The following is a 24,975-nucleotide window of genomic DNA, read 5'->3' on the forward strand; positions in this document are numbered from 1 at the left end:
CAACTGGCCACTCCTGGGAAAATGGGCTGATACAGTCAACTCATATGGAGCCATAAAACACAAGAATGGACAGACAGACAGACAGACAGACACACACCTTAGAGGAGGACAGACAGACTCAACAATAATAATGGCACTGGAGCAATCTCTGACAATTGGAGCCATTTTCAGAAAAAGGCTGCTATTGTCCAAGATTGCGCCAGTGCCATTATTATTTTTGCGTCCTGCTCCTGAGATGCACCGGACCAGCCTGAACCTGGCTTGAGGCACGGTGGAAACCCCGCCATTGTTCTAGACACACAGACTCAGAGGAGGGAGGACAGACAAGACAAGACGATATAGACAGACAGACCTTAGATGAGGACACAGAAGCAAGCAGTCTGTAATCTAATTAACTGCCAGGAGCAAAAGAAAAGGACCAATAGAAGAAGTGCTGTTGTACAAAACAACATCTCTTGTTTTCATACATGTACACCCTTTAAATTCAATTCCTTCTGTTTTTAAAAAAAAACACACATGGCCAATAAAGGATTCTAGTGTTAAAATGTATTCTTCAACTGCAATATAACTTACAGCAATGGAATTCTTTTCAGTTTGGTATATTTTCTAAATAAAGTCACCGTTTTACAACCAAGCACAGGAAATTAAGTATTAACCACTTAAGCCCTCTATTCTAAGTAAAACGGACCAGAGTTACAACTGCACTTGGACCACTTTTCCCCGTCTACCCCAAATCTCTTTGCCAAACATAGCCAACCTACAAGCTCACAATCATTTTGAATTTTGAACACAAATCTTCTCATCTGGGGGATCCCTGGCACAAAACCTTTTCAGATGGGGGGTCCACGACTGAGGCATTTACAAAGGCATTTGTAGAATCGGCCTCAGGTCTTAATGGGTTAAAAACCAAGGCTGTGTAAGATGTGGGTTTGCAACCATCAGGAAGCTGTGGAGGGAATTAGGATTTTTACGCCATATGTACAGGGAAACTTTTCACACTTGTGGCCAGACGTGACAGCACTTTCGGAGGTGCGCTCCATAGCTGGTCAATATGCGGGCCTCCCCCTGGGTCCCGAGGTCAAAAAACATTTAGACGCCCGATCCCGTAAACCGCTGGACCGATGGGTGTCCAATTTTGCATGCAAACACCCAGTAGGCCAAGGAAGAAGACACTCCACATTTTTCAAATTGGCCTCGTTGCTTTACACTTCGGCCTACTGTATAAATCTTGAACCGTAGGTTGTACCAAAGGAGGAAAAAATAATCCCCTTGTATTCCTTGAACGATGAACCAACTCCTTTTGCATTTTATTCAAAACTCACTTTTAGCTACTACTCCTACATATTTTGTTCAAAACTCACACTAATCCGTAGGCCTAAACATTGCTCATTTCATGTTGTTCATCAGTAAATGAACAACTTTAATGGCAATACTTTTATCTAACTTTGTCTGCTATAAAAAGGACAGCAGCATGCTGTTTACTGCTGTGATTCAGTTTGAATCATAATGAACCAGTCGTACAGTATGAATCATAATGAACCAGTCGTACAGTATGAATCATAATGAACCAGTCATACAGTATGAATCATAATGAACCAGTCATACAGTATGAATCATAATGAACCAGTCGTACAGTATGAATCATAATGAACCAGTCATACAGTATGAATCATAATGAACCAGTCATACAGTATGAATCATAATGAACCAGTCATACAGTATGAATCATAATGAACCAGTCATACAGTATGAATCATAATGAACCAGTCATACAGTATGAATCATAATGAACCAGTCGTACAGTATGAATCATAATGAACCAGTCATACAGTATGAATCATAATGAACCAGTCATACAGTATGAATCATAATGAACCAGTCGTACAGTATGAATCATAATGAACCAGTCGTACAGTATGAATCATAATAAACCAGTCGTACAGTATGAATCATAATGAACCAGTCGTACAGTATGAATCATAATGAACCAGTCGTACAGTATGAATCATAATGAACCAGTCGTACAGTATGAATCATAATGAACCAGTCGTACAGTATGAATCATAATGAACCAGTCGTACAGTATGAATCATAATAAACCAGTCGTACAGTATGCTTGCCTGCCCAGTTTCCTGGCACTTTCAGACAGACTGAACTCTTTGCTAAGTGGACAATTAGGAGAAAGTCAAATATCACAGATTGGCACTAAGTGCAGTCTATATATATCTGTGGTGTGTGTGTGTGTGTGTGTGTGTGTGTGTGTGTGTGTGTGTGTGTGTGTGTGTGTGTGTGGCTGAGGTGACCTGACTTACCCAGCTCTCCTCGTAGGGTCACCAGCTCCTGGGACTGCTCCCTGCGCTGCCTCACGGCCTCATCACGCTGGAGAACACAAACACACAGGTTTATATTACTTTACTTGTGAGGACATCAGCATTTTAGGACAACCGTTTTATGAATGCCATTTTAAAATGTTTGGGACATTTTTTAACCCTACTATATGCCTAAACCTGAAAATAGCCGATCTACAGTACAAGCTCACAACACACAACAACTAAACCTAACCTCCAAATGCCTAATCCTAAACCCCAATATTTTCCTAATTGTAAGCCTTACTCCCCAGATGTTTGTGCAGTTCGGTTGAACTGTATCTTCATTGGGACACGGCAACAGGCTTGGCTGTCGTCTACAACAGAATATGTATACGTAGCCACGACAAATCACCTTTCAAATAAACGTTATTATTGAATGACAATAACATCCATCACTACATGACAGCTCCCCGTCATCGCCCGTCTCTGGTGAATACAGTTTCACAAACAGGACATTGCATCTGAAATCTATTTCCAATAAGCAGACCGTCAAGACTCTTCCAAGAAATAACCTCACTAAGTAAAAATTTAATAAAAAGTCATTTACTGTCCGTCTTTAGCATATTGTTTTCCATCTCATCACCTGTATCTTAAAATGGACCCTCTAGCATCTATATAAGTTCATCTTTCCTTCCTCTGTTCCAGTCAGCCTACGTCTCCAACTTCAGCCTCACCAGATTCATTTAAGCACCAAACTATACGTCTGCGTAATCACACATTGTAATCCACACAGCCTCTTATGGACACAAGTGTAATGGAATTAAACAGCCTGCCAAAAGACCACTTAAACAATTAAGAAATGCTGCTGCTGCCCTGGTCTGCGGAAACGGAGCGGAGGAGAGAACCCGGTTTACCCTGTGTCCAGCAGCAGCGCAGGGGGCAGGAAGGCACTCTCTGCTGCCTGAACAGCCCATGGTCCAGCCTCCGCCTGGGGGCTTAGGGTGCCGGGAGTTTCCTCCTCCTGGCTACGGAGGTCCAGTACGCCCAGGACCTCCTCCACACACACACACGCACACACACCTACCTCCTCTACACTGCTCCCACTGCATCTGAGGCTCCATCGGCAGTGCTGAGCGAGCGAGAGAGAGAGCCGAGCGCTTTACCGTAACGCCTCTAAAAGAGGGGGCAGCCGGGAATGCTGCAGTAGTGTGCTTAGAAGGACAGCCTCCCTCAGCGCTGAGCTGAGAGGCAGCTACTAAACGAAGGGGGATAAATAAGGTGGAGCACAGTTGGGAGCGCAGTGAACCGCCCTCCCTGGGGAGCAGATGGAGATGGTTCATTACCACATCAACCCATCCTCCAAACCTTTCCTTTACAATCTGCCACTATAGCCCCATTTCTAACTGTCAACTTTAAAATGTATTAGAAAACATCACTGCAAAATACTCTGAATGATGATTTAAAAAAAAAAAACAGATTAGAGAGGTTCTCTTTAACATAACATAACATTCAAGGAACATACATTCAACAACATACAACTATCATGAATATCGAACATGAAATAGCTGAATAAAATCAGTAAAAATCCAGTTATACAATGATCAAATTCATTCACTTTCAATTGCTAAAAAGGTACAGTGGCAGCGAATTACCAAGTAGCTGTGTAGAAAAATCGAAATAATATTGCAGTACACTGTGGCAAGGACTATAATAAAAGACCCTGCAAACAGCAAATACATGGATGGTTGGTACAAAGTATGATATAAAATAGATTACCAGATCTGCAAGGGAACACAAAAAACAAAACCAGCAGCCATCTTGATGGCCTTATACTCGTGAGGTCAACACTTCATTATCGCATGATTTAATATTCTGATGAAAAGTCTCAATGTGAGCAGGGTACTGTGCTCCCAATGGCCTACTGGTTAACCACTTTATACTCCGTCGTGTGACGAATAGTGAATATAGCACATCTACAGACTCAGAAGAACTGATACTTTTGCCATCGATGAAAATCCTGGAAAGATTTCACCTATAATGACGTGTCGAATAGAGGGACGCCAGGGTTGAAGTGGTTAATTATGTCTCAGAGTGTATTTAGTTAACTAAAGCATAACCTCACCCGATGGATAGATGAAAATAATAATGCATCATCACTGAACCAATAGCCATACAGCTCTCCATGGCTTCCCTAAAGAAGTCAATATTTTCAAAGCAATCCTTCGCCCTCGTACAGGCCACATGTGTGTACTGTAATTCTCTCTCTGTCAATTAACTGGGTATCTCATTTCTTAGTCGGGCTGAAAGCAATTCTGATACAGTAGTTGAGAGGAATCTCAGGTCGCATGCGGAGGGAATATTAGTCTCCCTGATGCACATCGAACATGATCTCACATCAGGTGTAGAATGACTCTCCATGGGCAGGTCAGGATCAATACAGACAGTAATCGATCCAGATCAGCTTCCAACATTCAAGAAACATTAAAGGCTGCACATGAAGCACAGTATGTTTATTGCACATTATTCCGTCTGTGAGATCACATTAAACATTTAATTTAAAAATAATGCATGTGGATGCAATAGAATTGCATATACACTTTGTAGAGGAGAATGCATGGCCTCATCCAAACAGCACAGAGCCCTGGTCCAGTGTTGTGGTCCAGTGTCTGGCTGTGGTTCAGAACCAGCCTGGTCCACTGGTTCAGAACCACATCAAGTCAACAGATGGGACATTCTCACACACTGATGACAAGCTCCAGCCCCCCTATTCCTGGTCTAGTGAGGGGCTACCACATTCCACTACACTATGTATATACTCTAACACAACAACTGTAGGCTACTACAACACAACACAGCAAAACAACACAACTACTGTACCATTGCAAAATGTGCAGGTCTGCAGCGCCCAGCGCATAGATATCCACACGCATAGAACTGCACTGACTGCTGCTGCTCATTCCACCTGCCGAGCTTCGCTTTCTATGACTGTTATGTCTATGCTGAGTTATGCTACGAAGAACAACGGTATCGGCGATCTACAGTACAAGCCCACAATTGGGCTTGTAGATCGGCGATGCTTGGCGTGAAATACCGTCATGCAGCGAAGTATAAACGAAGCTTGTTGAGGTATGAAAAGCACCACAACTAGGCTGAGTTCTCAACCGATTTACACACGGTTTGGTTTGTATGATACAGGATTAAGAATGCTGGTTTTCATACCAAAATGCTTATATAGATTGTAAAAACAATATAGCCTAACCTATAAAACAAAACAATTTTTGTCAGTTATTATTGCATGTCATTAGTTAAGTCTGTCTTTCACAAATGAATGACTACTAGCCTAGGGCTGGGCCTATCAAAATAAACTAGCGTGATAACATAGTACATGTTATTGTTTGCTTAATGTTTGGTGTAGCACTACCTTTGGAAAAATCCACCAGCCACCACCGACTTGGCCTCAGTCCACAGGGGAGGTGGCAGAGAAGAAACCTGTTCCGTTTTTGTGGTTGAGTTCATCAATTTGACATCACTTCCATCTAACCAGAAGGATATGAGTCAACCATCTGTGACTGGAATTGAGTAAAGGGTCTGAACACATTGCATGTTGTTTGCAGAAATGACTGAATAATGGGGCTGTATTGGAGTCCTATTGTTGCCGTGGCCAGAATTGACAGTATTTTAACCACTTAAACCCTATACTTAGTTGACCAGTGTCCACCAGGGGTTCTAGATTAAACATTCTTCGCCAAAATAGCCGATCTACAAGCTCACAGAGCTTGTAGGGCTATTTTCATTGAACATTCACCCGCAGAATAGGGGCATTAGGGTTCCAGTGGTTACAATCTTTGTTCCATGCTGGCGTTGTTTTGCAGTTCAGTTCAACATATTACATAACATTACAGTCATTTAGCAGACGCTAACACTATGTCTTACAACACAGTCTGCACTTTGCTCAAGAAATCACTTAGCACTTGCATCATGCTGATGTCTGAATGCATGGAATGTGCAATCAGGTTGCAACAGGCAACAGTTCTAGACGTCCAAAATGGGTTCCTAAACCTTGTCAGCTCGAGACCCAAAGGAGATATTTGGATTCTCCCCTGGACTCAAACTTACAAAAATATATTATGAACTAATCATTTAAAAATATAGTGAAAACTCGAGCTTGTCATTTCTATTTCATTTTTATAATTAGAAAAAAGAAATAAGATTTAGTCGTGACACTTAAAAACGGGTCCTTATGTTTGGGTCTGCTACGATAACTGAACCTATAACAGGTCGTTATCATGTGGTGGTGATGCCATCTCATATTGGCATCATGTTGCCCGGGTCCTGTCTGGTGTGTGTCAGGAGACCAGTGCTGTCAGTTAAGTTCCACTGGTCTCTCGGGGGGTTGGGGTGGCTGGCCGGGGGCCGGCAGACATGACGTCCACCCCAGAAACACTGTAGCACACCACACCCAGTCTTGCCTCTTGCAACTTTTATTTTGGAGTGCAGCTTTCTTTCCACCTTGGTGGATTTGTTCTGTTAGCTGAGCACCCACAGCCAAGGAATTGATTGATTGATTGAATACTTTATTAAGTTTGCAAAACGTACAGAGGTGCAGTTATGCAATATAGCGGATAAAAGCCCTGAGGGCCTGTTTCCATTGTGGTCCTATGTATTAAATTCATCAAGACATACAATGCTATACAAGAAATCATCAATACTAGGTGCAGTAAAAGTATATTTACAGAAAAACAGTGGGGAGTAATTTCTTTTGACAAGCTAGAAGACTTGTCTAGGTCCAGTTTTTGCAATTGCAAACAGGTGCTCTTTTATGGCTATTTTGAAGGAGGGTAGGGAGTCGCACTTTTTGATGGCTGGTGGTAGGGCATTCCACATTTTGGTGGCATAATAGTAGAATGAATTCATCCCCAATGTTTGTGCCGAATCTGGGTGGAATAAGATCAGAGGAGCTCCCTCTGGTGTTGTGCCCGTGGGCGTAGGCAAACAGAGGACGCACACCTGCTCCAATTTTAGAGGACAAGTTTCTTTGGAATTTTTAACACAACAGGCTATTTAGTAGTGTCACTTTGTAGGGAAAAATGTAGAAGCCAGCCATACAGTATTTAAGCTTATTTAGCACAAAAACCACAAGGGGAATTGCTACAAAGTGTTATATTTGAAGACACAAGACTTGGCAGAGAGAGAGGGAGAGAGCGAGCGAGAGCACAACATTAAACTAAGCAGAGCCAGAATCTAGAGCTTAGATATCTTTTTTTTAATAGTCCAAGTCCCATTGGAAATTTGAAAGATTTTATTATATACAGTATGAAGTATTGATAACTTCAAAACAGAGCTACAGTTGTTTGTGTCATGATGAAACCCAGTTGTCTAAGTTAATCTATTTTAATGTCCAAATAGTACAGACAACCAAAGTGTGAAAACATCCCACAGGGACCATTGTCACATGAACCGGAGCCCGGGAGGTATGGGGCGGGTTTGTAAAGTTTGCCTGGTCCAGCATAGCCATTAGGCACTGCCGTTTTACATCAAACCAAAATTTACCAAAAGGTGACCAAACATAGTGGCCACTTTCAGAAGTCGCTGATAAGAGCCACCAGCGTCTGTCCCTCCTCTGCTGCCTAACGAGACAGAATATTAACCCCATTATAATCCGATATAATTACTATCAATATATCGCAACAAATAAGTGAGTTGTGGTCCAGCAGCGTGAGCTGTGTCCAGGCAACACAAGCAGCCGCCGGTGTCGGGGTAGCAGAGCTGTCAGGTGGGGAAGGAGAAAACGCAGATCTTGGTGCTTGTCTCTTGAAGCTTGTTTATAAATATCGATACATTTTACGTGATGAATATGCCATACTACTTTAAAACTTTGTTTTCATCAAATGGTCAGTTCCATAAAGTCACTGTCCAGTTCATGGTGTGACCGCACCTGCCCCTCTCCCTCTTTTTCTTTGTGTCATTTTCAGCAGAAAAAGCACAATACTTATTTTTTTCTTCATAAAAAGGCAGTTAATGTGAACATAGCCTTAGAGTGGTGTTTTTAATGGTGTGGCCAAAGGTCAACATGTAGGACAAATATGATGTTAAGTGGTTAAAGGGATTGGTGTGGTTAAGGTTCGGTTTAAGAACGTGGGGATGATTTGTTACAGCTAGTCCCTGGCACACTCTCACTGCCGAAAAAACTACACCCATGAGCGAAAAGTCAAAAGCTTAAAGTTGTATCAAACAGCAGCAACACAATTTTAGCCAGTTTGTTACAACACCAACATTGTTCTTGTGAAGCACTTTTATACTTATTTCCATTCAGCAAAAAGGAGACAGACCAACGCCACAATAATGTTCATGCACACAAGCAGCACCTCAGTGTGACTCTGTTCACAACCGCACACTTACTATCAATAGCCACAGAGACCTCTCCAGTATTACACTACGTCATGTTTTCTCCTCTTCAGGGTTTATGAGTAAACAACATAGCTAATATGATTAGGGATAATTCAATTCCATCATATTATGCTATGAGCCTTTGGTTACAAAGATGAGTAACAAAGACAAGCACAGGAGTGGAACAAAGTTGCCAGCTATGGTTTGGTTGCTGATGTGATAAGCCTGGTTTTAACAACCCTCCTTCAGGGTATCCGTTTCCTGGAAGCCGATCACAACATCACCACAAACAGATCCAAACAGCAAGCATCGGTAAACCTTTAGGTGCACTCTGCACATCAAACCTTCTACCTGAGAAACCTACAGTAGGAACCATGTGAGGTTAAAGAGATATTTCACTTTCAAACACGTTTGGAGTCATTTTAGCGTCTACACAGGCTTTTGCTCGATTCAGAATTTAGAGATTTGATATTCATTTTATCAGACACGCCCCCTTCCTATATAAACACATTGTGACTTCATTTTAACCATGTTAACTCTTTGACTGCCAGAGTATTTTCATAAAGTACTCCCCCAGTGCCAGCAATTTTCGTGTTTTTTTATTTTTATATTTTGAATTTTTCTCATGAAAATAATTTAAGGGCACATAATATAAAGACCCAGCACAAATCCGCCACTAGAGTGCAGCACATGACTGCTTGATCAGGTCGTTAGGTCTCTCTCACCCTTCTTGATAGATTAGACAGGGAAAAACATGAAAACGGATGTGACGTCCTCCCAGATTGTTTTGATCGCCAAAATTACGATGTGATAGACGACGGCGATGACTGATCGTCACCCAGACCATAGATTATAGAAGAGAAACTGTCCGTTTGTCCGTCATACCGTGTGAAAGACCGTTTATTTACCTATTTTGGACGAAAATGACTGGGGAAAAGAATCAAAAACCGGAAACGGAATCCAGGTCATGAAACCGGATGCAGATGTCCGTGAAGTAAGTGGAACTCGAGAATAACATTGAATATTAAGCAGCATAGCGCAATCAGAGATTAAACAATGAACGCGCGTCCAGCGCGTCGAGCGCGTCGACGGCCAACTGGACAAAGTAGCACTTGACGCGTTATCGCGTCGTCCGCAGTCAAAGAGTTAAGACTCATTGAAAACAAACGTCCTTGGTTCTGGTGATTGATATTGTCCATCTAATACGTGAGGGGGCCGTGTAAAAAACAAACATTTTATATAATGTGTTTTTGGAATAAAAATTAAATGCAAAAATTAAATAAAATTGAAAAAAGTAATTGAAACTAGAAAATGTGCTCCTCGGAGCACAGGTCTCCGCCAGTACTGTTCCTGATTAATCCTGTCTTACCTATTTATATTACATAGTCACGTGTCACTTGACCAATGTTAGCTTGGCTGATGGAAGCTCACTTCAAAAAATATATATATTTTTTTTGAAGTGACACCTATTTATAGGTTTGTATTTCGTCATGCGTCTCGCAAGCCAATCAAAAGCATTGGTGACAACATATTGTCACGTGTCACGTGAAGCTTGACCAATGTTAGCTTGGCTGAGACAGACGGACAAACGGAAGGACAAGAACGAAAACATACTCTCCACCTCTGGCGGAGACAATAATAATCATTCAAATAAATAAATTGGTGCAATTAGTGCAAATAAATAAACAAAATCTCTGCCTACATGCCCAAAATAGGGATGCCAGGTTGGAAGTGGTTAGAGGTAGTCATCCTGTCAGGTCAGTGCACGCTTATTTCAGCTAAGTTATATACATCAAATAATAAACAATAATAAATCAAAGGTCAAAGTGCAACATCAAATGTTGAAAAAGTTTCTCATGTAGAAAAAGTGTCTGTGTAGGAAAAGGGAGTAAGGCAGTGTTGTATGTATGTTGTGTGTATGTATGTATGCAGTGTGTAAGTATGGAGTAAGGCAGGTAAGGTAAGGCATTCTTACACATACGTATAGTCCTGTAAAGAGTGGTACCGTGCCCAACATTCCCCAACATGCAAGGGAACAAGACATGACGAGCATTCATAACTCGTCTCGCTCCGTGGCTTGTGGCTTGATCTGCTACAAACCCTAGTTGGGTGCTTCTTAGTACCCAAGCCTGGGATTTGGACACATACAGTACATGGGCTAGATTGAGATTCAGCCTGCTCTGAGGGTCCACTCTTGGTGGCCTTGGGTGGCGAGCAGGTGGGGCATATGGTTCGGGGTCCACGGTTGGTGGCCTTGGGTGGCGAGCAGGTGGGGCATCTGGTTCGTCTTCCTGAGGAACGGGGCCATCCTCGGGAGGAGGGGCCTCACTCCCATCCTCCCGAGGAATGGCCTCACCCTCTTCCTCAGGAGGCGGGGCTTCATTCCCATCCTCCTGAGGAGGGGCTACACCCTCAAGATGCCCCAGACTGGTCCAGAACCGACTACATCCATGACGAAGGAGAAGTGGGTCTGATGGCTGCCATCTGGGTGCCTGGCTTTATAGAGGACGAAGGAGTTGTACAGGGCAATTTGGAAGAGGTACAACACAAACTTCTTCGTCCACTTCTTTGCCTTCCTGGTGCACATATAGTAGGACAGGTTTTGGTCCAGTTTGTCGATCCCATTCATAAAGTGATTGTAGTCAAGACTAATCCCTGCACCGAGAAAGACACCAGGTAACGGCCCACCCCAGGACAAGTAGTTTGAAAAGAAGCTGAGTAGGTACATGAGAGGTATGACGGCCCAGCTGTACAGTATCGGTATCAGCAACACGTCCGCCAGGCGGTTGTCCTCCACGAAGGCCAATATGTAGGACAGTTCCGCCCCCACGTTGCTCTCCAGCGTGACGTTAGGGACGTGCATGTGGACCAGATGGGTGATATCAGACACGTTACAGAGACACGTTACAATGACCATGTGGTAACCGGTCCGTATTTGTTCTTGAGGAAGAGAGGCGAGCCGCAGCACTGCAGCTCTCCTCCTGCCATGATGGCCACGCGGTCGCCCTGCCGCTCGGCCTCGTCCATTAAGTGCGTGATGACCACGATGGTGCGCCCGCGCTTCTCCCCCTGCAGCAGGTCCCAGGTGCCGCGCCGCGCCGAGGGGTCCATGCCCGACGTGGGCTCATCCAGCATCCCCACTTTGGAGCCGCCGGTCAGGGCAATGCCAACCGACAGCTTTCTCTTCGTGCCACCAGAGAGGGCATTTGTGCGGGCATGGCGCTTGTCCTCCAGGTTTAGAAGTCCGATGATGTGATTCACTTCAGCCGGGATTCGGTCTCTGGGGAAGCCTTTCAGTTGTGCGTAGAAGAGCAGGTGCTCGCTGACTGTCAGGTTATCAAACAGGATGTTGTGTTGAGGACAGAGACTCAGGCTGCGGCGGATCAGAGCCATATCGTGACAGATGTCATAACCGTTGATGTAAGCCCGTCCACTGGTGGGCGGGAACATACCGGTCAGCTTGGACAGCAGGGTTGTCTTTCCGGCCCCGTTGCGACCAAGCAGTACGGTGATCTGTCCCTCGAACATGTTTACCGTGAGGTCCCGTACAGCCTGCAGCGTCGCGTTGCCCACTTTGAATTCCTTGGTTAGATGTTTGATCTTGACCCCGCAGACCAGTCCGGTCGGTTCCTCCTCCATGAACTCGCCCTTCACAGCGCTCCCAGCGACCTCCTCTTCCTCGTTCCCGCTGACCGGAGCCGTGCGGGGGCTGCTGCACCAGTAGGAGGGCAGGACGAAGAAGTAGCACGGCAATGGTACTCCGTACTCGCCAGGGAAAACGGCCTCCACGTACCACGCCACCAGGCCATACAGGAAGGCATCCAGCAGCAGCATCCCCAGGACCTGGGCTAGGGACGAGTCCCTGCGCCCCAAACCCGATTCAAACAGGTTGGACCACTGGCTTCCCACCTTTTTCTTTTCAAACGCTGCAATGTGATGGGCTCCCATACTCATGGCCACGTTGGAAATAAGGTATGGAAAGGGGCTATTAGTGGCAAAAAGCATACCGTTTAAAAAGTAGGGCAGGATGTAGATAAAGGGGCTTGCTATTGCTGCTACACGGGCCCGTGAGAAGAAGGTACTGATCATGAAGCTGAAGTTGATGGTGGCTACAGCAAAGACCAGCAGGAAGACAAACACCAGTGTGGGGTCACTGTAGCTCACCACAGCCGAGGGGCCCTTAACAGGAATGTACAAGAGCAGAGTGACGAAGAAGATGGAGATGGAGAGGCTGAGGAGGAACGTGAGGAACCAGGCGCTCCAGTGGAGCCAGTTGCTGAGACCCATCATGCGCATGTACTCCTTGAGCCTATTCTCCTTCACTGCGGCTTCCACGATGTGGGCCGAGGTGTAGCTGAAGCTGAGCACCAGCAGCAGTGGCAGATGAAATAATCCTAACCAATCCGAACTCAAAGAAATGAGGATGCCTGAGAACAGCAAAGGCAGGGCTATTTCAAACAAAGTAACCAGGATCCGACGTTTCCGCAGAACATAGTTCTTCCACAGCAGCAAGCCAAGCTGCCGCGTGAGACTCATTGTCCGTCCTTTATGTAATTGTCGCCTTCTTGTTAATTGTGTAAAGACGGAAATATGTTTTCGCTTCTTCCTTCACTGTCACTCGATCGATAATAAGCATTATTCATATTCATCACAGACGATGTCAGTATTCTTGTGACGTCAGGCATGTCCATACAGTACTTGAGCACAACTGACACACCCACAACATCTATGTTGTAGGATAGAAGCCAGGTTAATCTCTCACTCCCCCTCTCTCTCTCTCTCGCTCTCTCTCTCTCTGTTCAGATGAATGTTACGCCCCCGTGTCGCCCGAGACAGAACCTGATACACTGTGTGCATGACAGCATTCTGATCGTCATCCTCATCCTCTCTCCCTTCCGTCTCCCATTGCCACTGTCTAGCATTAAGCAGTGATGGAAGAAGTACTCACATGTTTTACTTAAGTGAAAGTATCAATACTGCAATGACGTAGTCTGTTACAAGTAAAATTCCAGTATTCAAAATGTACTTGAGTAAAAGTACAAATGTATTGCCATCACAATATACTTAAAGTACCAAAAGTAAAAGTACTCATTGTGCAGAATGTCCCATTTAACGAGTTCAAAATGTATACAAATCTATTTTCAAATGGCCGAAATATATATAGGGCTGAAGTGGTTAATGTATGTTTTGTAATAATGATCTAAATCGGCAAAGTAACTATAAAGCTGTGGCCCGATCAACAAGCTCACAACGCGTCGCTTGAAGATCGGCTGTTTTCAAAGCATTTTCATACATTTGGAAACTTGTGAAATGGGACATTCTGCAAAATGAGTACTTTTATTTAAGTACTTATTTTAATGTGAATACTTTTGTACTTTTACTCAAGTACATTTTGAATACTGGACTTTTACTTGTAACAGAGTATTTCTACATTGCAGTATTGAATGTATTGATACTTTTACTTAAGTATAAAACGTGAGTACTTTTTCCACCACTGCTTGTTAGAAAAGTGAGGGTGTTGAACACTAAACTTGATTTGCAAGCGCAATCTAAACTCCAAACATTAGAAATGATCCACTGGAGAGAGGACCGCTCTACAATGAAGAAAGAGTAGTCTGACACTAAAAAGGAAAAAATGCATTTGGCACAACGGTTAGGGTCTACTTTAGACATCAAGGAATGAATCATGCAAAACTCAAATCTTGTGACAGCAAACAAACAACGCACGCACACAAACACGCAACACATCTCATCTCCATTAAATACACATCGAGTTTGTCTTGTGGAGTGTGTTACAATTCATTCATCAAACCAAAGACACACTGTGTTCTCATGTGATGAATCCCTCATTGCTTCCGTCCCCCAGGGGGATCCGACATCTAAACAAACATTACAACAGTCTCCATGGTGTATTAAGCTAATGTGCAGCAATGTAGCATGCAGGGAGACATGCCACTTTAACTGTCTTTTAAACTAAACACACAGCGCTTTATCTGCAAATCTCAAAAATCCCTCACTTTTTGGTGCTTATAATTAATCACCAACAAACCCACCCCCCCTTATAATCTATTTGTTTTTCTTCTCTCTTAGCGCTTCTCCCCAATCCTCAAGCCATTTTGCGAGACAAAGTGTTTCTGATCACAAGTTTGTGGGCGACACACACACACACACACACACACACACACACACACACACACACACCTTGATGAAGCCCTGCATCTATCTATCTATATAATTATATCAAGTCTTGATGGGCGAAACGTTGTTCACTTTTGGTTCAAATAATTAAAAAGACGGGGAGCAGCCTATCGTGTGCAGACATTCTCTTTTTCCTCACTGTATAATAGCACCCACTGCTAATAGTTAGGATGGGTAAATGCAGAGGATAAATTCCACATACAGTATGTGCAAATAACAGTGGGTGACATTGCCTTTCCCTTTCTTCACCGTCACTGTTGCTGATGAGAAAAGTGTGAGAAATGTTTCCCATAGTACATGTGAAGTCTATCTCCACTTCATATTATTAAGCCTGCCTGCCTTCAAGACAGTTAATTGTCAAGGAAGGGAGGCTCCCTACTAGGCAACTAATAGCTAACTAACAGTCTTGGCTTCTAATAGCCTACTAATAGCTATATGCAACTAATAATATATCATTTTAATTTTATTCTGCTGAGAATGGTAACAGAAAGACTCGCCCCCATGGAGCGCTCGCCCCGAGTGGTTCTTGTATTTGTTTTACTGAGGATAAGGTTAGGAATACGTTTTACTGAGGTTATGTTTAGGAATAAGGTTAGGTTTAGGCATAGTTTTACTGAGGTTAAGTTTAGGAATAAGGTTACGTTTAGGAATAAGGTTAGGTTTAGGCATAGTTTTACTGAGGTTAAGTTTAGGAATAAGGTTACGTTTAGGAATAAGGTTAGGTTTAGGCATAGTTTTACTGAGGTTAAGTTTAGGAATAAGGTTACGTTTAGGAATAAGGTTAGGTTTAGGCATAGTTTTACTGAGGTTACGTTTAGGAATAAGGTTAGGTTTAGACATAGTTTTACTGAGGTTACGTTTAGGAATAAGGTTAGGTTTAGACATAGTTTTACTGAGGTTACATTTAGGAATAAGGTTAGGTTTAGACATAGTTTTACTGAGGTTACATTTAGGAATAAGGTTAGGTTTAGGCATAGTTTTACTGAGGTTACATTTAGGAATAAGGTTAGGTTTAGGCATAGTTTTACTGAGGTTAAGTTTAGGAATAAGGTTACGTTTAGGAATAAGGTTAGGTTTAGGCATAGTTTTACTGAGGTTAAGTTTAGGAATAAGGTTACGTTTAGGAATAAGGTTAGGTTTAGACATAGTTTTACTGAGGTTAAGTTTAGGAATAAGGTTACATTTAGGAATAAGGTTAGGTTTAGACAGTTTTACTGAGGTTACATTTAGGAATAAGGTTAGGTTTAGACATAGTTTTACTGAGGTTACGTTTAGGAATAAGGTTAGGTTTAGACATAGTTTTACTGAGGTTACATTTAGGAATAAGGTTAGGTTTAGGCATAGTTTTACTGAGGTTATGTTTAGGAATAAGTTTGGCTTAGGCATAGTTTTACTGAGGTTAAGTTTAGGAATACGGTTAGGTTTAGGCATAGTTTTACTGAGGTTACATTTAGGAACTAGAAAAAGTACTCCTCGGAGCACAAGTCTCCGCCAGGTCAGGTAGGTTATTATGGCCTCCTGGTGGCGCTATAATAGGCCAATGTGAAAAGGGTGCCATTTCTTCTTGGCCTTGCACGACAATCGGACACTGCATTCATGATTTGAGGCATTTTGTTCCAAAAATGTGGTTTGCTAAATTAGACCTGCTGGTGGCGCTATAACAGGCCAAGGTGAAAAGGGTGGCATTTCTTCCTCGGCCTAGTAGGAATGTGCGTGCAAAATTTCACGCAAATTGCACACTGCGTTCATGATTTGAGGAATTTTGTTCAAAAGGGACCTATCCTGCAAACTTTGGAAGGCAATGTTTGCCAAGTCGGATGGAATATGAAATATCGGACACATCCATGTTGATCACATGACTATAGAGATACTGTATACCGATTTGCGTGATTTTTGGACAGAATCTGAAGGAGTAAGAGCAAAAAATGTGTATTACAAAACTCAGCCTCCTGGTGGCGCTCTAAAAGGTATATGTGAAAAATGCAGGGCAAAGGTTTTTCCTTGGCCTCTAGGGAGTGTGGGTGCAAAGTTTCACACAGATTGGTGCAGTTATAGCTAAAAACGTGAATCGGCCTGTTATAGCGCCACCATGGGGCTGATGTCAACTTTTTCAAGTGGCATTTCTTCCTGGGCCAAGTGGGAATCTCTGTGGAAAATTTCACGGAAATCGCATGCTGCGTTCATGATTTGAGGCATTTTGTTCATAATGTACCAATCCTGTATACTTTGGAAGCCAATTTTAGCCAATCATGATGGAATATAGAAAATCAGACAGATCCGTGTTGATCACATGGCTATAGAGATACTGTGTACCGATTTGCATGGTTTTTGGACAAAATCTGTAGGAGTAATAGCTAAAAATTTTTTTTGCAAAAGTCTGCCTCATGGTGGCGCTATGGCAGGCTGATCTGAAAAATGTGGGGCAGAGGTTCTGCTGTGGCATCCAAGGAGTGTGTGCCTATCGGCCTGGCGGAGACAAAAATACGGCTACCTCACATAGAAGGACAATATCAGTCAGAACCACGGACGTGCGTTTTCAATTAATCTCTCATGGTTGAATTGGAGTTTGTCTAAATACTGAATCATTTTGATTGATTGAATACTTTATTAACAGGTAGTACAGTGGTACGATTATACAATGGTGCTAAAAGGATAATACAAAAAGCCCTAAGCTTTAAGTGCAACCAGGTACAACTGAGAAAAACCCATCCAATGTCAGTAACTGGATACTAAGTAATATTACTTTCACCAGTACCGAGTAGTGCAAATAGTGAGCCAGTAATAGCACAGCTATTAAACCATTATATCCATTATTGTTTTTGAGATCCACTATATTAAGCCTACAATTTAAACTCCATAGTAGGAGGTAAAATCAAACAAAAAGAAATACAGATCTACAAGCTATCAAAACGTTGCAATGTGACATATTGTAAGCTTGTATCTCTGTTCTTTTTAAGCATGCACCCTCTGGCCAAATAATATTTACATGCAGGTCAGGGCAGGTCTGTGGCTCAAAAGTAATATACTAATATAACATGTCAAGTAACTAGTTACTCTTGATTCAAAGTGATAATTAATTATAACTTTTTAAAGGAATGATATGTAACTAGTAGCTTATTACTCTTCCGGAGTAAATTGCCCAACACAGTTAATACACAGTATATCGTCTCTGTCGGGTGGAAACCATTATGTCCAAAACTGTTACTTTTCAGGATTCAAATTCAAACATCGCAAAAGTAGTAGATCTACAAGTTAAAATATGGAGATATGAGGTTTCTGCCCAATTGGAACAATATATGTATTATTATTTTTTAACACTCCAACGGACAGTGCTCTGCCTTGCAATCGCAACCCAGTCCCATTGCTCGCTCGTCATGTCTTACCTCAGCCAGGGTTTTCTGCAGAACCACCGCCAGAGCCTCACATTGGACCTGCAGCCGCCGGTGCTGCTGGGTGTCAGCTGGAGGTACCAGGCCCACCGCGGCTCCATGCCTCCGAGCCGCCGGAGGCTGCTGCTGTTGCTGCTGACGGAGCGGCTGCTGCTGCTGCTGCAGGGAACCGGTGGCCTTGTTGGGTCTGTTCTTGTCAACTGCAAAAGAACACGCGTTCAGGGTCGTTACCACATTCAGCATCACCACTCCCCCGTCCATGACCTCTGGTTCGATACTACTCGCCACTACTCCGGCCCCATACGCTCCGGTCAGGGAGACGTTTACATCGGGCGCTTGCTCAATCGGCGTCTGCTCAACCCCGTTGATTATGATTCACAGACCTGCTCCACCAGCGTAATGACATTAGTCCTTCATATGCTGATTTCCATCTCCTGTTTGTTGTGTGGACGGACGAGACAGCGCTGTGGTGTATTTTAGCGAGGCCGTGCCACAGCGGTTTTGATTTACAGTAGCTTTATAAATGCAACACCCCCCTGCATAATAATAACCAGCTCATAGCTTCTACTAATGAACCACAAGACGCTGACAAGCGAGGATAGAGAGAGACGCCAAAGCTACAGACTGAAGTTGTGCAAGAGAGGAAAAATGAGCATGTTCGTCAGGACTTATCGCTGATACTGGACACCTGTGGATGACATGTTAAGGGAGGGTATTCTAGTGGTATACTAGTGGTTATTATGTAATGAGATGGTGAAGATGAGCTTGGACATTATAGGAATACCAGTTTTAATGAGGGGGAAAAACAGCAGCGTTCTCAACCACGCAACAGTCAAGGGAAGACCTTTCATTGTTGCAATATTCATGAACACACATCGTAGTAACATTCACTGCAAATGGTGAGCGTGGCTCACCAGTTGGCCGGTTGAATAATCCCCCCTCATGTTGTTGCTTGACAGCAGCTCGTGTCTACAAGCCCCATGGCTTCATAACACTGGATAAAAATACCCCTCCCACACCGAGGACAGCGCCGTTCATACACACACACTACACGCATTATATTTAGAACGCCCTTTTAAAAACAGCCTCCCTCTTGAGTAATGTAATGGATATCAACGGCAGCATTTTCACCAGCAGTGATACAGTACCATTGCATGCTGCTGCCTTATAACAAGAGTAGAGGACCAGCCACACCAGGCGCAACTGTCATCATTATAGTTGTGGTGTTGACTGTGGGCTCGTGTGAGGATGGCCCTTAACAACTTAAACCCTGTATACGATACTTTCCCTCTACACCAAATCTCTTCGAACATAGCCAATCTACAAGCTCGCAACGCATCGTGTGAGCTTGTGAACATGCTATTTTCACTGAATGTTTGCCCCAGAATAGGGACAATAGCGTTCACGTGGTTAATCCATTAAAACCGGCATCTGTGTCATTTTCGATTTTAGCTATATACATAGCGTTTTTCTGAAAACCCTTCTAAAAAAATAGCATATCTACAAGCTCACAGCGTGTCACTTTGTGCCGCGCTGTGGGTTTGTACATCTGCTATTTTTTAAAACAATCTTGAAAGTGTTTGAAAAAAGTTGAATAATTTTTCATATGGGGGTCCACGGCCAAATACATATACATTTTGGGGGGTCCGAGTCACGAAAAAGTTTAACTAAGTGATTAAGAAGGCATTTTTAGAATCGGCCTCAGGTCTTAATGGGTTAAGAAGTGGTGTAACTGTGGGCCCATGTTGTACTTGTTTGTGAAGGGACAGACAGATCTCTGGATAGAGGCCTGCTGGCGAGGCACAGCGATGCCAAGGGAACAACATTCCAGCGCTGGCAGAGACAACAGAGCTACAGCGGGCGCACAGGGCACACCAATGCAATAAAGCAGGGATTGCTGCCATTATATGGCAATAACTTTAGGATAATCCATCATATTCATATCGTTGTTTCGTAAAGCAGTGGTTCTCAAAGTGAGGTTCAAACTCGTTGGGGTTCCAGGGGGTCCCCAGCAAAATGTGTAACATGTAATTTAACTACTTTAACCCTATATACAACGGCTACTTGAAAATAGCCGATTTACAAGCTATTTTCAAAACATCTTGAAACAATGTGAAAATGTTTTGTATGGGCACAAAGTATTTTCAGATGGGAGTGCCTGGCCAAATACATATCAATTTGGGGGTCCTCAATCTGGGAACCCCTCTGGGGGCACCAAGTCCTTTTTTGTGTAGAAACAGTAAGTCTCTTTCTTTCTTAGTCAGAATCAGAATCAGTTTTATTGTCACATCACAGGTTTACAAGGTAAAGAAGTGGGTGAAATTCGTTTTTGTACATCGTTCCCAGTCCATAGTCCACTTCCTCCCGGGTGCTTCTGCGTTTATTCCTATTAACAACAACACTACATGTTTAGGGCAGTGGTGCTGACCGATTCTGCTGTAACCGTTAGCAGAATCTGTCTTGAGATATTATGGGGCCTTGGCATTAAAACGTTAAAGAGAACTACTGTTGTGTAAGTACCAATGCCATGCTCTCTGGATCCTTAATTAACATTGGGAACGTTGGGTTAAGGATACAGTTCAGTTCACCTCAAATCACACAACACTAAGTTTCACAGCCAAAGAAAACAGTTGAACCTATCAGGCAGGAAACTGCACTGCCTCTTAACACAAATATGTAAATTGTTAAGCTTACTGTTAACAGTACAAACAAGACCAATATCACACCATGAAGCCATTACAAGGTCACTGTGCAACTACTAATGTACATCTGAATATAAATAAAATGGCTCTGCAAAATAACCAACTAAATAAATGCATATATATTAAATAATAATACTAAGAGCTTCTGAATTATGTTGTTTCTAAAGATAATTAATTTTGTGATTAATTAAATATATTTTTGGGCCAAATTACACACAGCCTTTCATGCAACGGTTGACATTAATGTTCAAAATTTCAGTTCAGTCTGTAATATTATGGGATGGAGGATTCTGCTCAGAAACATTAAAAAAAAAACTAGGTCTCCATTTCTTTCAACAAAAGGCCTGCAACCAATTCCAGGATCTAAAACAAGATTGTATGCAACAATAGCTCAACTATGTTGTTCATTTTAATGACACTCAAATGTTCATTGAGATGGAAACCATTTCGGTGTGGTAGCATGCCTCCTGCTGGACAACAGTATTATAACACCTCATCTCAGTGATACCTCACTACTAGCCAGAGCTGCAGACAACTGTACAAATATTCTACGGACATGAATTAAAATCTCCACAAATGAAGTACAATCACGTTCAGCCTCACATGCATACAAATTAGAATGTATAAACAAGAAATTGCTATTAACTCATTTAGATCAAGGCCGATTCTAAAAATACCTTCTAAATCCTGACCAAATTTTTCTGACAAACTTCAAATTTGTATTCACAAAATTAAAAACATATTTATATATGTTGCCATATACTGTATAGCAAGAACTACACACAAAGGTGTTCCCGGCTTGAAAGGTATAACGTATAGGTGTTCCAAGTCTAAATGGGTTAAGGAACTTTATCTATAAAACAATTTTATTTTTTGTCCTTGAACTTGAACAAAAATGGACATTATGCAACTCATTTCTGCAGAATATATCAATAATTGACACTTTCCTCTGCCTGAATAATTCAAAATGGTCCAGAGAGGATAGAATGTTTCCTGTGAAGCAGGTGGCTGAGACAGCAGGGGTCTAGTCCTGTCACAATTGTTGCATAATGGCCAGATTGCACTTATTTGAGATAATCGCAATTATTTTGCATAATCGCCATAATCCTTTCCATGTTGTAAACTGTTCATAATCCATTCCATGTTGAAAAATGCTCATACATTTTCAAACAAAAATAAATAAATAGCGTAAATAACATATGATGGGTATATTTTCATTTATCTCTCTCCCTTTATGGAGACATTATCAATCATTTTGAGTTTTGTTTATATCATTTGTTTAATTGTAGTGTCTAGTGTAGTGCTAGTCCCGAGTCACATCATTTGAGTAATAAGATCATCATCTTATCCATTTAATAAAAAAAAACGTGTTTTAACATCAATGATCGCAACACCTGTCATGCACCGAAGTACATCAAGCCTTTAACAGTCATTTAATTAAGTCCTTATTTAATTTCAAGCTTTTTCTCCCCACACTACTCGTTTTAGTTCAAAAGTTAGGGCTAGGGTTAAGTTATTTAAATAACCACTCCCCAAAAATCATGTTTTTGTGTGGTTAATGCTTATTATTAATGCTCTGGAGATATGCAGAGTGCAAGAACTAGGGTTTTCATGGTAAAGCTTCAAAAACACTAACCACACAAACACCAATTTTGGTGGAGTGGGTCTTGAAACAGTTTTGTTTGTTTAGGGTTCTGAAGGCTTTGTAAACAATGTACAGTACAATATATATATATTTTTAAATCATTTCAGAAACAGTAATCTAGACAAGATACTGAAATAGTTACTAATAATAGTGACTCCACTGGGCACGGATCTGGTGCTGTGAGGAGATATCGCACCACTGCAAAGCTTGACAATCATCCACTTGTTAAAGTGCTGCAGATGAACCTCCCAGTTTAACATGCAAAATATTGCTTTTATTTATTTATTTTAATGTAAACATGGTCCCCGATAATGATGAATTGACAATTATAATGATCCCTCATAAAGAAAGTTAACAGTGGCATCATGTCTGTGATTAATCCTTATTAAATTAATAATTCTTGATCAAGTGCCAGTCAACAATACAATGTGGGGGGGAAAAACCTAAATGTTCAGAAAGGCTTGTAATACGAATGATGTAGTCAGGTATAGAACACATCTGCTAATGACGTCACACACCGTTTAGTGTCCAGTGCATTTCCCTTGAACACACTACATCATAGCGAAGCGGTTTGTTTTGTCTGGAAAATATGTTGATTGATTCAAAAGAAAATGACTCATTAATAGTGAAATAATGTTTACCTAACAATGACTCAATTATTCACGTAGGTTCGGTAACTAATGGAGAAAATGTTAACATACATATGCTGGCGATAGCATAGTCCTTTAACCAAAAAGCAGATTTTTACAACGCCTAAACAACCATATTTGGCATCCACTATCAAAGAATCAAAAACTGAAAACATGAAAACAGTCTCTGGAGGGACGCTGTTCCCACAGCGGGGTTTATCCATCACAACAAGGTTCCCATGGCTCAACCTCACAACTCAGGATTAAAATAACCCACATCTCTGAATGAAACTGGATTCAAATAACCCAGATCTCAGAATGAAACTGGATTAAAATGAACCACATCTCAGAATAAAACTGGAGCACTCATGGCATGCATGCATGGACACAAATAGGTGACAAACATAAACCTCAGATAAACATAATCTCAGATCGTTATGGCTTTAACCTCTTGATTCCCCCTATTCTGGGGGAACATTCGGTGAAGAGATTTGGTGTAGAGTGAAATAACTAGCAGACCTAGTATAGAGCCCTGAGTGACCCCGGTCAACTAAGTATACAGTAAGGTTTAAGTGGTTAAAGAAGCTCAAGTGTCAATTGTCCATTTCTAGCAACGATGTAGAAAATCATTTACTCTAGCTCGGTGAATATCAGATAGCGGTGTTTAAATAGGTACAGTAAACAGGAAAGATGAGCCTGCTTTTCAAAGTAACAAACACCACTAAAAATAGATGCCTAACTGGACACAGCACTGCAAGTGCAAAGAGGCAAACAGTGAGTTTAGCTGGAGCCCTGCAGACTTTCTAGCAGTATTAGTAGATTAACAGGGCAAAACACACCTGCATGGAAGTTCACAGTACTCCCCCTGCATCCTGACAGCAGCTGCAGCGTTCGCAGTAAGCCCTTGGCTGCCAGACGCACGTGGAGGTTGGACAGTGACAGCTTCGGAGACCATAACATCTCTCAAAAAAAAAAAATCAGATTTGACTGGCAACAACTACCTCACAAAAACAAAACCACAGAGAGATCTAGTGTTGAGCCGAGTAGATGTCACACACATTGCAACCGGTGGCTGTAGTAAACATTACTGCACTGACAGACCCGCTGGGGGAGGGGGGCATAAAGACCCCTCCTTCAGACGGTCACTGCAGCTCTCCTAATTCAACAACCAATGAGCAGCCAGAGGTGTTGTGGGGGAGGGGGAGGGGGTGCACAGCTGTGGACAGATGTGGGCAGAATTCCTAATTCTCATTGGTAAAGCCAGTCTTCATCCTTCCATTCATGCAGGCTGTGTGTAATGACGGCGTTATTATAGGGATGCTCAGGAGAGAGGGTGGTGGGAGGAGTCAACACAGATGCTGTAGCCAATGGGAATGGAGTGTGGATCCCTACTCTTGTTATCATTAGCCGTGTTGTACCGTTCTGGTTGCCACCAGCAGAGGGAGGGTGTTGTCAACACGTACAGTACATCCCACTGTATTCAGCCTACCTTCCCCCAGGAGAAGAACCACTACTCAAATAAATGTGGTTCAGGAGGTACAGCGGCCGAAGGTTTCGATCCCTGACTCTTCCTGGGTTAGTGTCGAAGTGTCCTTGAGCAAGACACTGTGTACATATAGTGTTTTATATTTGTGGTGATATTGAATGTTTGGTGCCATTTTTTATATGTTGATGCATTGAATACCTAGGACCTCAATGGAAACAAGACCTCAAGGA

The 24,975-nt window shown here is 42.4% G+C and overlaps 1 protein-coding gene across 2 annotated transcripts in view; it reads right to left on the reverse strand.

Moving 5' to 3' along the window:
- Positions 1 to 24,265, reverse strand: part of mtus1a (microtubule associated tumor suppressor 1a) — a 39,292-nt gene extending 15,027 nt beyond the window's left edge. Inside the window, exons 1-3 of one of the 2 annotated variants that reach the window (XM_080415723.1) lie at positions 24,099 to 24,265; positions 18,278 to 18,483; positions 2,313 to 2,379 (exon numbers count right to left, since the gene is read on the reverse strand). In XM_080415723.1, the coding sequence (XP_080271849.1) occupies positions 2,313 to 2,379; positions 18,278 to 18,483; positions 24,099 to 24,219 (394 nt within the window). In that variant the 5' untranslated portion in view covers positions 24,220 to 24,265. Of the gene's footprint in view, positions 1 to 2,312; positions 2,380 to 3,223; positions 3,394 to 18,277; positions 18,484 to 24,098 lie in introns of those variants that run through there. The other variant, XM_080415724.1, reaches the window with a different exon arrangement.
- Positions 24,266 to 24,975: the final 710 nt, after the last annotated feature.

Source organism: Gymnoscopelus braueri (assembly GCF_963280865.1).
Source record: "Gymnoscopelus braueri genome assembly, chromosome: 20".
In the NCBI taxonomy this organism is placed as follows: domain Eukaryota; kingdom Metazoa; phylum Chordata; class Actinopteri; order Myctophiformes; family Myctophidae; genus Gymnoscopelus; species Gymnoscopelus braueri.